At 39.8% G+C, this 18,904-nt stretch overlaps 1 protein-coding gene across 4 annotated transcripts in view; it reads left to right on the top strand.

The window, feature by feature from the left end:
* FAM81A (family with sequence similarity 81 member A) overlaps window positions 1-18,904 on the top strand; it is an 82,458-nt gene that overhangs the window by 20,870 nt on the left and 42,684 nt on the right. For 2 of the 4 annotated variants that reach the window (XM_065940488.1, XM_065940489.1), the window contains exons 2-3: window positions 3,709-3,776; window positions 4,889-5,162. In XM_065940488.1, the coding sequence (XP_065796560.1) occupies window positions 3,730-3,776; window positions 4,889-5,162 (321 nt within the window). In that variant the 5' untranslated portion in view covers window positions 3,709-3,729. Of the gene's footprint in view, window positions 1-3,708; window positions 3,806-4,888; window positions 5,163-18,904 lie in introns of all 4 variants that reach the window. The other 2 variants (XM_065940490.1, XM_065940491.1) reach the window with 1 other exon arrangement.

Raw genomic sequence — 18,904 nt, 5'->3', positions numbered from 1 at the left:
CAAAGCTAGTGGAGGTGATGGAATTACAGTTGAGCTATTTCAAATCCTGAAAGATTAGGCTGTGAAAGTGCTGCATTCAATATGCCATCAAATTCGGAAAACTCAGAGGTGGCCACAGGACTGGAAAAGGTCAGTTTTCATTCCAATTCGAAAGAAAAACAATGCCAAAGAATGTTCAAACTACCACACAATTACACTCATCTCACACGCTAGTAAAGTAATGCTCAAAATTCTCCAAGCCAGGTTTCAACAATATGTGAACCATGAACTTCCAGATGTTCAAGCTGGTTTTAGAAAAGGCAGAGGAACTAGAGATCCAATTGCCCACATCTGCTGGATCATCAAAAAAGCAAGAGAGTTTCAGAAAAGCATCTATTTCTGCTTTATTGACTATGCCAAAGCCTTTGACTGTGTGGATCACAATAAACTGTGGCAAATTCTGAAAGAGATGGGAAACCAGACCACCTGACCTGCCTCTTGAGAAACCTGTTTGCAGGTCAGGAAGCAACAGTTAGAACTGGACATGGGACAACGGACTGGTTCCAAATAGGAAAAGAAGTATGACAAGGCTGTAAATTGTCACCCTGCTTATTTAACTTATATGCAGAGTACATCATGAGAAACGCTGGGCTGAAAGAAGCACAAGCTGGAATCAAGATTGCTGGGAGAAATATCAATAACCTCAGATATGCAGATGACACCACCCTATGGCAGAAAGTGAAGAAGAACTAAAGAGCCTCTTAAGTGAGCTTAAAGCTCAACATTCAGAAAACTAAGATCATGGCATCTGGTCCCATCACTTCATGGCAAATAGATGGGGAAATAGTGGAAACAGTGTCAGACTTTATTTTTCTGGGCTCCAAAATCACTGTAGATGCTGATTGCAGCCTTGAAATTAAAAGACGCTTACTCCTTGGGAGGAAAGTTATGACCAACCTAGACAGCATATTAAAAAGCAGAGACATTACTTTGTCAATTAAGGTCAGTCTAGTCAAGGCTATGGTTTTTCCAGTAGTCACGTATGGATGTGAAAGTTGGACTATAAAGAAAGCTGAGCACCAAAGAATTGATGCTTTTGAACTATGGTGTTGGAGAAGACTCTTGAGAGTCCCTTGGACTGCAAGGAGATCCAACCAGTCCATCCTAAAGGAGATCAGTCTTGGGTGTTCATTGGAAGGACTGATGTTGAAGCTGAAACTCCAATACTTTGGCCACCTGATGCGAAAAACTGACTCCTTGTAAAAGACCCTGATGCTGGGAAAGATTTGAGGGCAGGAGGAGAAGGGGAGGACAGAGAATGAGATATTGGATGGCATCACTGACTCAATGGACATGAATTTGGGTAAATTCTGGGCGTTGGTGATGGACAGGGAGGCCTGGTATGCTGCGGTTCATGGGGTTGCAGAATCGGACACGACTGAGCAGCTGAACTGAACTGAACATGACGGTGATTATAACTTAAAAATATTTGTTTATGTATTTATTCATAGTCATGCTGAATCTTCTTTGCGGGGGTTTTCTCTAGTTGTATTGAGCGGGGGCTACTATCTAGTTGTGGTGTGTGGTTTTCTCATTGCAGTGGTTTCTCTTGTTGTAGAGTATAGGCTCTAGTGTGCACAGGCTTAATAGTTGCACCCTGTGGGCCCTAGAGTGCATGGGCTTCAGTAGTTGTATTGCATGGACTTAGTTGCCTCAAGGCATGTGGGATCTTCCCAGACCAGGGATTGACCAACGTCCCCTGCATTGGCAGGCAGATTCATAACCACTAGACCACCTGGGAAGTCGCTGAATATAATGTTATGAGTTAGTGTTTTCTACCTGTGCTTTTTTGTTCATGTGGTTAGTTGGCCACTTACTTCTTTGTTTCCACGTTGCTTTAGATGTCTACTGTTTCTGTAGCCTAGACAGCCCTTCAGGGAGGGGATTTTTGTTGTTTCTATCTAGGTTAGTTGGCTATATAGTAGATGCCAAATGTCTCTTTGTTGTTGTTGTTCAGTGGCTCAGTCTTGTGTGACTCTTTGCGACCCCATGGACCACAGCACATCAGGCTTCCCTGTCCTTCACCATTTCCTGGAGCTTGCTCAAACTCGTGTCCATTGAGTCAGTGATGCCATTTAACCATCTTTCATCCCCTTCTCCTGCCTTCAGTCTTTCCCAGCATCAAGGTCTTTTCCAGTGAGTTCATTCTTCGTATCAGGTGGCCAGAGTATTGGAGCTTCAGCATCAGTCCTTCCAATGAATGTCTCTTAGGTTGGGTTATTCTTTAGATTAATATCTCAACTAAGATATTTTACAACTTTAAAATTGTAAAGATTCTGTGATTCTACATATTTCACACTGGCCTGATTTTTGTAGTTTAAATGACAAATTATTTTCTTTAATACTGAAGAGCTCTTTTGGCATCATAGCTTGTTTGGCATTGAACACTTTTTTTTCTTATATGTAATTTGTTTAAATTCAAAGTTATTTGTCTAGGAAAGGGAAAAGTTCACATTTTGGATCTCTAAAAATAACATACTGGGTAGATGATGCCAAACAATGGTTTTAATCAGAAAAGCATTTCTCAATCCAGCATCTAAATGAGAACTAATTACTGAATCTTATCATAGTTACTAGACTTTCACTGTTTTAAGGCAATTAACAGCAGTATTGAGAAACCTAAGTAGTGAAATATTTTTAAAACCTCTAATTTTTTCAGATTTCTAATGCATTGTGATGATCAAATGTTCCTTATATACCCCTGATGTAATGTGAATGATCATATCTTATAACAGCTTTAAAGTTTTAATGAAGAGTATCATTTCATTCTCTTAGTAGATAGATAAATTCACCCAAATTAGACCCCATTGATCATGCATTATTCTATTAAGATTATTTTTTTAAATAATGCTCTTAATTTGCTATGGAATTTACTAAATTTGCTGAGAGAAATTTCCTAAGATAGTTTTCTGTATAGTTCTATGGAGAAGTACAAGATTGACTTAAGTCTGTTGAAGAAACTATCTTGTATCTATAAAAGTGGATTTTCATCGGGATGGGGAATACGTGTAACTATATGGCTGATTCATGTCAATGTATGACAAAACCCACTGAAATGTTGTAAAGTGATTGGCCTCCAACTAATAAAATAATATTTAAAAAAAAAAAAACAAAAACAAACAAACAAAAAAAGTGGATTTTCAAACTTGAGATGCAGATATGGGGTGAGAGAACTCTAGAAAACTTGACTTAGCATGTATGCATGCATGTTGATCTGTCCAGCAGGGCTTATGGTATTAAGTTTAAAAGCATTTTGATTCTTGATTCTTTTCTCCTTATTTTGGGACATCTTCTGCTTCTATCATATGTAAGATATATAATAATATAATTGATCAGCATGTCAGCATAATTTTTGATCCCTTTGGTAACTTAATAATAAGATTTGTGTGTATGTATGTGTTAGTCACGTAGTCATGTCTGACACTTTGCTACCCCATGGACTATAGCCCACCAGGCTCCTTTGTCCATGGAATTCTCCAGGAAAGAATACCTCCAGGCAAGTGGGTTGTCATTCCCTTCTCCAGGGAATCTTCCCCACCCAAGAACTGAACCTGGGTCTCCAGCACTGCAGGCAGATTCTTTATTGTCTGAGCCACCAGGGAAATCTCCAAGGTCATTTATGTTCTAAATATAAACTGTTAAATAATTTAATGCTTATTTTTTCAACAGATGTGAATTATTAAAAAGAAAATGGCCCAACGGAGCACTGTATTTCCTTCTCTTGTCACCGAGGAAAGGTATAATATATGGAAAATATGCATCTAAGGTATACTTTTTCTTTCCACCAATTCCATGAGGGCTGCTAGTGGGCGTGATGGTCATTATAAAAGAATCCTTGCAGCTTCTTTTATATCCAAGAATGAGTTTTCTTAAGGGCAAGAGTAGTACTGTTGTGTCCCCTCTCCAGCTTCTGACTTGTAGGACACTGTGGACCATTCAGTGATTGTGACCGGTGGAGATTTCACGGTAGCCCGGCATTACAGTCGTATTTCTGATTAACAATAAAATGAACCTCTGGAGGCTTATGGGCTGATATCTCCACTAAAACTTTTAAATGAGAAGTTGCAAATTGGGTGTCTATAGGCCAAAACTGGCTCATAGAAGTAATACATTTTTTGGCCTGGATCATCTTAAATACTTTTTAAATGAGTTGTTAACATTTTAAAAATCAGGTGGGGACTTCCCTGTGGTCCAGTGGTTAAGACTCCATGCTTCCGATGCAGGGGGCATGGGTTCGATCTCTGATCAGGGAACTAAGATCCCACATGCCTTGTGGTGTGGCCAAAAATACATAAATAAAATAAAAATCAGGTGACTTCACATACAAGCCCAAATTTCCTTGTTCTTCTTGAAATATCAGATGATCTGGAAGAATGAATCTGCATTCCCAAATGGTTATTCATAGGTGGAACAGAATTGTGGCTCCCTTAGGTGAAGAATGCCCCTTTCAATTTTCCAAAGTCCCTGCCATGCCGTAGTGTATCCTGTGTGGTATGCTTCACTCATTTATAGCCACAGCTTGACCCTTGTAGGCATTTGAGTTTGTAGCCACTGCTTTAGGGGAAGGGGAAAGGAAAGCAGGTCCAGTAATTTTGTTAATAAGCTTCGATTCTGCAGCCTCTTGCTTTGGGAGGGCATGGAACCTGCTGCCAGCACACTTGACTCTCTGTGGACTGTTGATTAAAGATGCTCCCTGTCTCACAAAGAAAACTCTTTAGGGCAGAAACTCTGCTGCAAATTTAGTTTGAAAGGATAGATAATCTGCCTTTCCTGGGAAGTCTTGAATCTGGCTTTAAAAATGACTTTTTTCCCAACTGACAACCTAGTAATGTGGGGCTCCCTTCTGTAGGCGAGTTCGAACGATGCCCCGACACAGCCAGTCCCTGACCATGGCACCTTACTCATCCGTAAGCCTAGTGGAGCAACTGGAAGACAGGATCCTCTGCCACGAGAAAACCACGGCCGCGCTCGTGGAGCACGCCTTCCGGATCAAAGACGACATTGTCAGCAGCTTGCAGAAGATGCAGAACAAAGGGGGAGGCGACCGCTTGGCCAGGCTTTTCTTGGAGGAGCACATCAGAAACATCACTGCCATAGTGAAGCAACTGAATCGGGATATCGAGGTATGGCATGCGGGAGTGTGGTGCATTCCCACAGACAGATCTGCCCCACACCTGATGACCCCTCACAGGCATTTCTGCCATCACACCACAGCCATCTGTCTTGTCCAGTCTTAATGATTGCCAAGGAAACAGCTTGAACAAATATATTCCAGTATCTGGTAGCAGTTACTGTCAGTGTTATTTGTGTTTAATCTCTGTGTACCTTGCTGATTACTAAATCACTTTGTTTTGTTTGGCTCTCAATGGAGAGAGGAGAACTCCTCAGATAGTTTCCCTGTAAAACCCTTCATGTCGTTGAAGACAGCTATTAAATCAATTACTAGGTCAGCCTTTGCTGCTTCAGATGAAATGTTTCTAGGTCATAATAATTATATATAATGCAGTTGATTACTCAGACAATCTGGGGATTTGAATTGCTTCTCAGGCTTGCTTTTATTGCTCTATTTTTCTCTGAAATGAGCCCAAGAAAAGGCCAGTATTGTCTATTTTTAGAGTTTGTAAATTTACTGCTGTTTATTGAGCAATCACAGGGACCACAGAATTTAATTCAGATAGCTTAAGATCATTTAGGGCCCGGGCTAACATCACTGAACAATGTCAGTATCTTACACATGTAGTTTGAAAATATATGAATAAAAGTTATATGGCTAGATTAAGGAAAACCTTTGTCTTTTGTCATGGAGATAGTATTTTAATTATGCTTCCTGAAATCAAGATTTTTTTTTCAGTTTCAGATTTGTATTTATTTATTTTAAGAGCTTTACTGAAGTACAATTTAAAAGCCACAGAAGTCTACCCATTGTAAGTGTACAACTCAATGATTTGTAGTAAATTAATAGAATTGTGCAACCATCAACACAGTTCAGTTATAGAACATTTCAATCACTCTCCGGATTTCTATCAGTCTGTTCGCGGGTAATCCTTCCTTCTACCCCAGACCCAGGCAACCACTAGTGTGCTTTCTGTCTCTATAGATAATTTGTCTTTTCTGGACTTTTCATATGAATGGAATCTTACAATATGAAGTCTTTTGCATCCAGCTTCTTTCACTTAGCATTATCTTTTTGAGGTGCAACCATGTTCTAACATGTATCTGAAATACTGATATATTTCATTTCTCTTTATGTCTGAGTGGTATCCTATTGAACTTCCCTGGTGGCTCAATGGTAAAGAGTCTGCCTTCAATGTGGGAGACCTGGGTTTGATCTCTGGGTTCGATCCCTGGGTCAGGAAGATCCTCTGGAGAAGGAAATGGCAACCCACTCCAGTATTCTTGCCTGGGAAATCCCATGGACAGAAGAGCTTGGCGGGCTACAGTCTGTGGAGTTACAAGAGTCGGAAATGACTTAGTGACTAAACCTACCTAATAATATCCTATTATATGGATATACAGCTTTCTGTTTTCCACTTATCAGCTGATGGACATTTGGATTGTTTCCAGTTTTTAGCTGTTGTGACTAAAGGTACTGTGAACTTGTGAACATGTCTTTGTATGGAGATATATTTTAATTTTTCTTCAGTAGATGACTAGGTGTGGAATTGCTGAGTCTTGCTTGCAGTAAGCTTATGTTTAACTTTTTAAAATGTAGCCAAACAATTTTCCAAAGTGGCTCTGCCATTTTACAATCCCGCTGGGAATGTGTGAGGATTCCAGTTTCCCTACTTCATCCTCAGCACTTGCTATCGTCTCTCTTTTTGATTATAGTCTTTATGGTGGCCGTGTAGTGGTATTTCATTGTGCTATTAATTTGCGTTTCCCTAATAACTAATGATGTTTTCATGTCCTTATTAGTCATTTGTGCGTCTTCTTTGGTGAAGTGTCTACCCAAGTCTTCTGCCCATTTTTTAAAATTAGTTTTTATTGTGGTAAGATTTTTATTGTTTTAACCATTTTAAAGTGTGCAGTTTGTTGACATTAATTACATTCACAATGTTATATGCAAACCATGACCTCTGTCGATTTTCAAGACTTTTTGATTATCCCAAACAGAAACTCTGTTCCCAGTAAACAGTAACTCTCCACTGCACTTTCACCTCAGCCCTGGGTAACTTCTATTCTGCTTTCTGTCCCTTTTCTAGGTATATCACATAAGTGCAGTCATACAGTATTTGTCCTTTTGGTCTCGGTCATTTCACTTATCATAATGATTTCCAGGTTTATCCATGTTGTAACATTTGTCAGAACCCATTTTTAAATTAGGTTATTTGTTTTATTATTGAATTGTAAGATTTCTTTGTATATTATAGATACAGGTCCCATATCAGATAGGAGATTTGCAAAATATTTTCTCCCATTCTGTGGCTTCTATTTTCATTCTCCCAATGGTGTCTTTTGAAGCACAAATTTTAATGAAGTCCAACTTACAAGTTTTTTTTAAAAAAGGTCTATGTTTTTGGTGGTGTGTCTTGAGAACTGTTTGCTTAACCCAAGGTCATAAGCCTTTTGTGCTCTGTTTTCTTCAAAAGTTAATTTTAGTTTTTACTTTCAGGTCTGTGGGTTACTTTGAATTAATTTTCATGTATGAAGTGAGGTTAAAGATCTAAGTTAATTTTTTTTTTACATGAATATCCAAGGAAAATCGATCATTTTCCTGTTTGCCCCTTTGTCAAAAATGAATGGATCATAAAATTTAAAGGTAATTTCTGAATGCCATTGATTTGTATGGCTTTCCTATGCCAATACCACATTGCCTTAATTTTTAGCTTGAGAGTACATTTTGAAATCATGCAGTGTAAGCCCTCCAACTTTGCTCTTGTCAAAATTGTCTCAGTTATTGTAGGTCCTTTGTATTTCCTTATAAATTTTAGGATTAGCTCCATTAAAAACTGCCGAGACTTTGACAGAGATTGCTTTGAATGTATAGATCGGTTTGGGGAGAATTGCTGTGTTAATATTGTCTTCAATGTTTCAAAGCCTCAGCTCTTGGTTTTATTTTTTTCATATTTGCTTTTTTGTTTTCTATTTCATTGCTTTCAACTCTAGGTTATTTCATTTTTCTCTGCTTATTTTAGGTTAGTTTGCTTTTCTAGTTTCTTCAGGTAGAAGCTTAGAGAATTGGTTTGAGATCTTTCTTTTCTGATAATGGTGTTGAAAGCCATAATGTGGCCTCTGAGCACTGATTTGGCTGCTTCCATGAGTTTTGGTATTTTGTGGTTTTGGTTTCATTCAATTTAAAGTATCGTAAAATTTACCTTGTGATTTCTTTTTTTAGTACATGTGTTACTTAGAAGTATGTTATTTAATTTCTAAATGTTTGGGGTTTCCCTATATTTAGTGGATATTTTGTGGATTTCTAATTTAATGTGGGCAGAGAACAACTTTGTATATCTTTAATCTCTTTAAATTTATTTAGGCTTTTTTTTAGAGATTTTTTTGATGTGCATCTTCTTTTTTTTAAAGTCTTTATTGAATTTGTTACAATATTGCTTCTGTTTTATGTTTTGCATTTTTTGGCTACAAGGCATGTGAGATCTTAGCTCCCTGACTTGGGATCAAACCTGCACCCCCTGCGTTGAAAGGTGAAGTCTTAGCCACTGGGCCACCAGGGAAGTCCTGAGACTTTTTTCCAGTTTTTATTGTTGAATTGCCTATTACTCCTTTCAGTTCTGTCAGTTTTGCTTCAGGAATTTCAGGGCTTTGTTGTTATATGTGCATACATTTATAATGTGTACATTTTCCTGATACAGTGATTCTTCTGTCATTATAAGATGTCTCTCTTTATCTCTAGCAATATTTCTTGTCTTCAAGTCTCTTTTGTCTGAAATTAATATAGCTGTTCCAGCTCTTTATGACTATTGTGTGCATAGTTGATTTCCTTTTTTGAGACGTCTCACTCAGCTTATACCCAAAGGAGAACCTAGAGTACCACATGATTAACAATTTTCACTGTCTTTGCAGATTACAGCACACCTTTACTAAAGACAGAGGTTTACTCAGAGTTGTATCCTATTGGAGCACATTTGTCTTCGGGTTCTAAAATTTCTGGTCTTTGCTTGTTTTGATGTTTAAAGAAAAGGACCATGTGTTTTTTTTTTATAAGGGGATGGAGTTGATCTTTGTTGCTTTGGTGACTGATGGCATCCATTTCAATTTCTTTGGATCATAGCATTTTATTTTCCCTTTGGAGTTTACCTTTATTCCATTGGATACAGGCTGAGATGGCTGTTAATCAGAGTGCCTTATCACATTTTTAGAAAATGAGGACTGGAGTCCATAACATAGACCAGAGCATTGAGACTCTCACTTCCTGGAGTCTGAAACCTGAACAGTGTTCCAAGGACATGAGTATCTTTCCAGCAGCTGTACCTGTGGGATGCTACTGCCTGGACCCTAGGAGTTGCCTTTTGTGTCTTTTTCTCAGTCTGGATCCCCAGCTGCCCTGTTGATTGTATGCACTTCTCCCCTATGGCCTTCCAGTAAATTCCAGATTTTTCACCTAAGCCAGAATCAGGTTCAGTTGCTGGCAGCCAAAGAACTCTAATGGTATCCAAGAGGCATAGAACATGTAAGAGATTGCTGCAGATAATTTACTTGTTTTCAGAAAGTGGTGTCTATATTTAGAATGATCTTTCCAGTATTATATTTGAGTGCTAAAGCAGTTTTATCCCTGAGACTGAATAATTTGGCAGGCCCAAGTTGGCATCTTCTCAAGATTGAAGAACCCCAACTTAAACATTTCCATTTTGAAAAGAGAGATATATTAGGAGGCTGATTGCCCTGCTGTATTCCATTCTATAAAGGGTGATGGATAAAATCAAAGTGATTGGGGAGAAACAATGATGCTCAGATCCCTGATCCTTCTACCAGTGGTGAGAAATGTGTCGCAAAAAATTGCAAACCCTCATGTTTCATGTTAGAAGATGGTATGACCTCCCCATTCTTCCCATACCCCTCATTTTGCTGTGGGTACTTTGCTTGGTTCTCTTTGCTTATGTGGGTGATGGACAGACCAGAGACTGGAAACCATCCGTTCTGCAGTACTATCCTCAGGTAAAAGCAGAGAGTGTAACTCTACCATTAGAATTTTTTCTGTCTGCAAAAGAGGTGATAGTACTTAAGCTGCAGCTATGGGATATCTGGGGGATAACTTCCCCTTTGGTAGCCGCTGTGTACTAATCCAACAATCAGAACCATTTCAAATATGTAATTTCCAACCTCAGCTGAGCCCCTGGTGCTGTTTAATAGTTCCTTCATTCTAGGAAGCCTTCACCACCAGTTACCTCCCTGGCCTCGATTCTTATTCCCTTAATTTACCCTGGGCATGCAGCACTTGGCACTGTTATCACAGCATTTACTGAATAAGTCTGGCCTTGTTTCTTTGCATGTCTATATCCCTTGATAGAGTGGGAGCCCTTCAAAAAGAAAGGAACTTTGTCTTTCTCATCTTTACATTGTCCAGCACAATGTTTGGAACAAAATGCCATGAATGCTTTTTAAGTGAATAAATGCCCAGTTCAGATGGAAGCCCATTGCAGATCTTCTGGTAGCAAAAAAGAACTAGAAGAGACCCTGAGGTCCTTTGTGCAAACTGTGTCCTTTTCAAATGATGCATCCAAGGCCCTGAGAAGTGAAGAGACTTCTCTGAGATCTCTGTTGTTGTTTAGTTGCCAAGTCATGTCCGACTCTTGTGACCCCATGGACTGCAGCACGCCAGGCCTCGCTGTCCCTCACCATCTCTCAGAGTTTGCCCAAGTTCATGTCCATTGAATTGGTGATGCCATCCAACCATCACATCCTCTGTCACCCCCCGTCTCCTCCTGCCCTCAATCTTTCCCAGCATCAGGGTCTTTTCTAACCAGTCGGCCAAAGTATTGGACCTTCAGCATTAGTCCTTCCATTAAGTGTTCAGGGTTGATTTCCTTTAAGACTGACTGGTTTGATCTCCCTGTTGTCCAAGGGACTCTCAAGAGTTTGAAAGCATCAATTCTTTAGCACTCTGCCTTCTTTATGATCCAGCTCTCATATCCATACATGACTACTGAAAAGACCACAGCCTTTACTTTATGGACCTTTGTTGGCAAAGTGGTGTCTTTGCTTTTTAATACACTGTTTAGGTTTGTCATAGCTTTCCTGCCAAGAAGCAATCATCTTCTAATTTCATGGCTGCAACCACAATCCACAGTGATTTAAGAGCCCAGGAAGAGGAAATCTGTCACTGCTTCCACCTTTTCCCCTTGTATTTGCCGTGAGGTGATGGGACTGGATGTTGAAGCTGAAACTGCAATACTTTGGCCATCTGATGTGAAGAGATGACTTATTTGAGAAGACCCTAATGTTGGGAAAGATTGAGGGCAGGAGGAGAAGGGGAAGACAGAAGATGAGATGGTTGGATGGCATCACCGACTCAATGGACATGGGTTTGGGTAAACTCCGGCAGTTGGTGATGGATAGGGAGGCCTGGTGTGCTGTGGTTCATGGGGTCACAAAGAGTCGGACACTACTGAGTGACTGAACTGAACTGAACTGATGGGACTGGATGCCATTATCTTAGTTTTTTTAATATTGAGTTTTAAGCCGGCTTTCTCATTCTCCTGTTTCACCCTCATCAAGAGGTTCTTTAGTTCCTCTTCGCTTTTTGCTGTTAAAGTGGTATCATCTGCATATCTGAGGTTGTTGATATTTTTCCTGGAAACCTTGATTCCAGCTCGTAAGTCAGCCAGCCTGACATTTCTCATGATGTGCTCTGTATAAGTTAAGTAAGCAGGGTGACAGTAAACAACCTTGTTGTACTGCTTTCTCAATTTTGAACCAGTCAGTTGTTTCATATAAGGTTCTATGTTGCTTCTTGACCCACATACAGGTTTCTCAGAAGACAGGTAAGATGGTCTGGTATTCCCATCTCTCCAAGAGTTTTCCACAGTTTGTCATGATCCACACTGTCAAAGGCCTTAGTGTAGTCAATGAAACAGAGGTCGATGTTTTCTGGAATCCCCTTGCTTTCTCTATAATCCAGCAGATGTTGGCAATTTGGTCTCTGGTTCCTCTGCCTTTCTTTCTCTTAGATCTCAGGATCTAAACCCAGACTGTTAAACTCTAAAGATGAACTCCTTTCACTTCTCTACTTTGCCTCTTGAAAGCTCCTCTAAAACTCTGATCTTAGGTACCTAACTCGCAAATGTGACAGGCAGTGCTATTCAGTCATTTTTTGGTTTCTGAGTATTTCTACCCTTGGCTCCCCCTCCCACCCCCAGGAAGAATTTCTTCATAAATCTAAGTAATTAAAGATGAAGTTCTCACTGAGTTATACCCTACCCTCTCTTTCTTTGGTGTGAGTTCATTGAACTGCTTAGATAACTAGAGTTAATAGCAAGCATACCTAGAAATCCAAAATCATCAATCATTTAGGCTTTTGCTAATTATTTTTCTTTAAGATATGTTTTTAACACGATTTTTCTTTAATGTGTATTTAAGATGATTTTTTAAATAATTTACAATGGGGGTTTATGGTAATTTCAGTTCTTCTGTTTTTTCCATCTGAAACACATTTTGAGTAATGATTATTCTTTCCTTAACCAGACAGCACTCTTCCATTTACATATATTTTTGGAGTGTGTAGTTTGCAAATGAATAGATGATTTCCATTTTAGAGAGGGAAGTCTGAAGAAAATCTATTTCTGGAAAAAAATTTTACTTTGCATATATGAGCACTTACTTTTTTATAACTAGTAATAACTGTATATCATTATGAAGTAACAGAAGATAGTTTGGAAATTTAATAGACTTTTATATGAAACACTAATTACATAGTTTTTATATATTGTGAGCCTAAGCATGTTTACCCAAACATAACTAAAATTAAGATGCTTAATGAGACATCAGAATTGCCACATTGTAGCCAAACTCTGTTAAAATGAAATCATAGTGTAGATTAAAATTTTTAAAGTACTAAAAGTAAGTCTTTATTTATAAGCAACATAAAATTGGAAGCATGGAGGCTATGTAAAGGCGATATGCACGTTTAAAGCACAGAGATGTGAAGATACTCAAATTGTATTTAAATGATATGAAAGGTATATTTTTTGTCTGTAGATCCTTAATGAATTTGTTCTGTAAATTGCCTTTTTAAAAAATACTCTTTTGGCTTCCCTGGGTCTTCGTTGCTGTGTGTGGGTTTTCTCTAGTTGTGGCAGACAGGGGCTATAAGATCTCGAGTTGTGTTGCACGGGCTTCTCACTGTGGTTGCTTCTCTTGTTTACAGAGCTTAGGCTCTAGAGCATGGACTCAGTAGTTGTGGCACATGGGCTTAGTTGACCCCCAGCATGTGGGATCTTCCTGGGCCAAGGATTGAACCCATGTCCCCTGTGGCGCAGTGTTGAAGAATCTGCCTGCCAAGCAGGAGGCACAGGTTTGATCCCTGGGTCAGGAAGATCCCCTGGAGGAGGGCTTGGCAACCCACTCCGGTGTTCTTGCCTGGGAAATCCTTTGGACAGAAGAGCCTGGTGGGCTACAATCCATGGGGTCACAAAAGAGTCGGACATGACTTAGTGACTAACAACAACCACCACTGTATTGGAAGGCAGATTCTTAGCCACTGGACTACCAGGGAAGTCCTTGCCTGCTTTTTAGGTTATTTTCATCACTGGTTCACACTGGTTTCCCAGTTCACTCAGTAAAATCTACTGGGTATTTCTTTTGTAAAAATATGTCCCACAGAGTGATTTTGTATTAGAAAACTAAAGCTGAAACCATTCTCAACGTGTACAGCTCACTTCAGGCTCCTGATGGAACTAGTTGAATTGAGATATGTTAATACTGCCTTCTGGGACTTCCCTGGTGGTCAGTGGCTATAACTGTGTGCTCCCAATGCAGGAGGCCCTGGTCAGGAAATTAGATCCCACATGTCACAACTAAAGATCCTACATGCTGCAATGCAGATCTGAGATTCTGTGTTTTGCAGCCAAGACCCAGTACAACCCAAGAAATAAATAAATATTAAGAAAATACTCTATCTTGGTAAGTTTGGCTCAATAAGTCTTTATGATTATCATGTGGCTCTGTACACAGTTATATACAAGAAGAAAAGTAAAATATATTGTTAAACCACTGGCCTATGTGATCCTCAAAAACTAGAAATAAATCTTCATTTATTTTTAGCACCTCTATAGTGTCTAGCACATTGTAGGAGCTCAAGAAATCTTTCATAATCAAAGGCTCTGGGGTCCTTGGTTCTTTGAGAACCCTATAGTTATTGCCCATTTTCTTTCAGCAGATACCAATATCAAAACAGATGACTCCTGTGGGCTAGTATCTAGTGGGTGCCTGATAAATATTGACTAAAAGGATCTATTGTTTTAATACATCCTGACTCATTGTCTCCATTGGCAGTTTGCATTGCTATATGGAGTATGTTATCAATTATGTATTCCTCAGAAACTTTCCACAAATTATCATCATCATAAATTCAGAAGAGGTAATGTAGTCAACTATGAATTATACATGTCTGGATTATCTATACTGTTTTTGATTTAAGCTCATATCAGTCCCTGGGAGCCAGGTTCTGGTAAGCAGTCCGTGGGCCTTTTTTTGGGAGGGGAGGGTGAGCTTTCCCTTTCCTGCTGATTTGATGGCTTAGGGAAGTATTTGGGATCCCTGTGTCCCCTTGGGGCTTTCATCATGTCTTTGGTCTTTGGGGAGCCAAGCAGTGGGGTCTGCTACCCAGCTGGTTAGAATCTGAAGAACTTCTCCTGGTTACCATGTGCTCAGGTTTCATAATGTCCTGCTGACTTGGAGTGTTTCTCTTTGACTGAGTTGGGAAATGGGAAAGTGTATCAAACCCTCATTTAATTCACTAGATGATACATAATTTTCTGTCTTAATAATTTGCAAATGGGCTGTTGAAGAGTTTGCTAAAGTCAAGTGATGAGTGCATAGGGGCCCTTATTAGCATGTCACAGCAGAGGTGTGGACAAATGATGTTAACGTATAGTTGGATGAACAGACAGGAACTTGGTTCATCGTGAATCTAGTGTGCCGTCTCCTCACTAGTGTACCTCCTCACTAGGAGAGAACCTTGGCCATTGAACCTCATATAGTTGCCTAAAAAGGGAATTTCAGTTTGTAGCTCTATCTTCTTGTCCCATTGGAACAGACATATTAGTAGAATAACATTGATGATTGTCATGTGTATTAGTCTGTGACCTCCAAAGAAACAGAACCAGTAGCATATATTTACAATGAGGTATTGGCTGTCATGATTATGGAGACTGAGAGGCTCCACCAATCTGCCATCTGTAAGCTGGGGTGCGGGAAAGATGGTGGTGTAATTCCAAGGCTCGGGAGCCAGAGAGACAGTAGTGTGGATTCACTTCAGTCCCGGTCTGAAGACCTGACAGCAGTGCTGAAGGCAGGTCAGTATCCCAGCTCAGTTAGGCAGAAAGCAAATTCCACCTTCCTTCTCCTTTTTTTTGTATTATGACACTCAGTGGATTGGATAATGCCTCCCCAAGTTGGGGAAGACCTTCTGTTTTACTGACTTCACCAATCCAAATCCTAATCTCTTCTGGAAACACACTCACAGACACACCCAGAAATAATGTTTATCCAGCTATCTGGGCATCCCTTGGCCTAGTTAAGCTGACATAATTAACTATCACATTATCCAAATTCTTTTTTTTTTTTTTTTTAACTCTACCCACTAGACTTGGCTTGTCATGTGGCTTGACTCTAGGGGGAGAAGATAGTGAATGGAGTTTGAATATTTGTTTAGTTCTGAATATATGATAGGGATTTTCCATGTAAATTATCAAATTGGTGTTTTGGTGTCTGCCCTGTCTGTAATACATTTTAGCTTGTCTGTCTCCATCTTTGAGGGCCTGATCAGCTCCAGGCACAAGCTAGATAGAGTCTTTGAGCCTTCAGTGTAGATGATCAAATCCTGGAACATGGAGGTAAAATAATAAATTACTCAGCCATCTACTGGAAGCCAGGCCTTATGTGAGGCACAAGGGCTAAAGCTGTGACCCAGGCATACTAGACCCCTGCTTTTAGGCCTGCTGCACATTCTAGTGGGGTTTACAGGTGTAAATCCTAAGTCGCCAAGGGAATTTCAGCCTGAGTCTGGGGCTCTGAAAAGGTAACTTGAGGGAGAGTGATGGTGGGGCTGTTTTAGGTGGGGGTATGAGGTGACATGTGAACTGAGGCTGGACTGACAGGAGGGCCAGCCCAGCCAAGGTGGTGGGGTGGGGGGAGGAGACACACACAGAGGAGGACATTCCAGAGAGGAGGCGCTGCAGGTTCCAAGGCATAAGGTGTAAGAAGCTTGGCATGTTAGAGGAGCAAAGAAAGAGGACCAATGGGACTGGAGTGTCATGGGCGGGGGGTGGGAGGAAGTGGGCGATGGGAAACCGTTATTTAATTTTAAACAAAAGAATTTAGAGAAATCATTCATATGTTTGGTACTGAGGACACACTAGTGAATAAAACAGATGAAAAACCCTTGCCCTCGTGTTGCTTATAGACTGATTTGTGTTTCAGAAAGATCACTCTGACTGCTGCCTGGAGAAGGGAATGTAGGGAAGCTAGAATGGGGGCAGGAGGCATCCAGAGTGGCTTGGATTAGGGAGTCAGGGTAGAGATGGAGAGAAGTGGATGGGTGCTGTATCTGTCTTGGAAGTGGCGCTGATAGGACTTCCTGTACTTTAGAGTTCGAAAGACTTCTGCTTAGGACTTGGCAAGTTTTAGGGGTCCGTCAGGGCTTCCCCTGTGGCTCAGTGGTAAAGAAGCCGCCTGCAATGCAGGAGTCACAGGAGATGAAGGTTCAGTCCTGGGTCGGGAAGATCCCCTGGAGGAGGAAATGGCACCTACTCCAGTATTCTTGCCTGGAGAATGGACAGAGAGGCCTAGAGGGCTGCAGTCCATGGGGGTCACAAAGAATCAGACATGACTGAGCAACTGAGCACACACGCATCAGATATCTGGGTGGACGTGCCAAGAAGGCAGTTGATATAGGAGGCTGGAACTCTGGGGATATTTAAGTCCTAGTGTGAAAATTAAAGAGCCATTGTCAGGAGATGCTGTCTGATAAGGCTCTGTACTACTGTAATTGGGTCCTTCTTCATGGGATTTTGGAGTTATATTTTCATTTCCAGGTCGTCACAAATCTGAGGAGAGTTGAAGAAAGAAAAACATGGAGGGCTGTTCTTCTTGGTCATTCCTAGGCACCCCTAGCCCGTCTGTGGTGAGATCCCTGGCCAGGGGTCTGTATCTCCTTTGCATAAAAGGCATGATAGAATGCTGTGAGGGCGGGCCCTTTCCTACTGCCTCTGGCAAGGGATCATCCTTAAAGATAGGCCACATATTAGAAAAAATACATGAAGACTCAGGACATCACTTTTTCCAGGTGACTGGCCTCTTCTCTCTACTCATGCGGATTTAGGCCATGCATTTCCCACCTGTAGTCTTGCTTGCCACAACTGAGCTTCCTGAAGACAGGCTTGGTGCTCAGCACATAGTAGGCCTGCAGAAAAGAGTTTCTTGAATTGAATTGGCAATAATGGAGAGTTGATGATATGCTTTTTAAAGTAAACATATCATGATGATATATTGTCCCCAAATGACAAATTAGGGAACGTTTATGGCTTTACAGAAGGATTGTTTTTCTAAGGCTTCATCATGTGTGGGTGCTCAGTTGCTCAGTCATGTCTGACTCTTAGACTTCATCATAGAATTTTTTTAAGTAATAAGCTCTCGAATGTCTTCTGTTTTCACTTAACTTTTCAGTAATGTGAATATTGTGTTAATTTCAGACATAATTCTTCTCTGTAAAATTCAAAGAAAACACTTCTAATGTGATATCTCATTCATCTGCATAAGAATTCTGAAAGTTAAATGGGCTTTTCTAAGCATTAAAGCACACACACATATACTCTAAGCATTAACACCCACACACATACACTCACTTTTTTTCTGATTATAAACATAATGTAAGCACATTGTGGAAAATACAAAAAAAGAAATCAACCATAATCTAACCCTAGAGATAAGCGAGCTGTTAATATTCTAGTATTATTTTTTATGCACCTTATACACAGCAGGAATCATGCCGTGTATTTATTTATACTCTTTCTTTTTGCTTAATAGTAAATTGTACACATTTTCTCTGGTTTCTAAGAGCACTCCATGAACCTCTTACTGGTTACATAATAATATACCGTGTAGATACCTTGTAAAATACTTGATCTATGCATCACACTATAAAGACATCTTTGTGCATTCATTTTTGTCATAATACTTATTGTTTGTTTTAAGATTTATTTCAAGAACTGGTCAAAGATTATGAACATTATGAATATATTTTTGAAGGACTGTGCTCTGGAAAAGTTGTAGCATGAGGGCCAACTGTGCATTTTCAATTTTTGATATACATTTGAAAATTATAAATTTACTAAAGTATTTACCTCTTTAATAGATGGAAATGGTATGATTTAAATTTTTTTTACTTTTAAATAGGTATCACTTTTTAGAGCCACTTTAGGTTCACAGCAAACTTGAGCAGAAAGTGCAGAGTTCTGACTTACATACCCCCGTCCCCACATAAGCACAGCCTCCTGCACTGTCCTTATCTGCAGCATAGTGGTGCATGATAATGGTATGGTTTTATTTCCTGTTTCTTTGCTTATGGAAAGACTGGACGTTTAAAAAAAAAGTCATTTATTTTTAGCACCTGTTTTGTGAACTGCACTCATGTTCTTTGCTTAGTGATTTTTTAAAAAAGATTTATTTGTGTGTTTTATTTTTTGGCTGT

Source organism: Muntiacus reevesi, chromosome 7 (genome assembly GCF_963930625.1).
Source record: "Muntiacus reevesi chromosome 7, mMunRee1.1, whole genome shotgun sequence".
Taxonomy (NCBI): domain Eukaryota; kingdom Metazoa; phylum Chordata; class Mammalia; order Artiodactyla; family Cervidae; genus Muntiacus; species Muntiacus reevesi.
The sequence above is the reverse complement of the archived record's forward strand: the minus strand, read 5'-3'. Positions and strand labels throughout refer to the sequence as shown.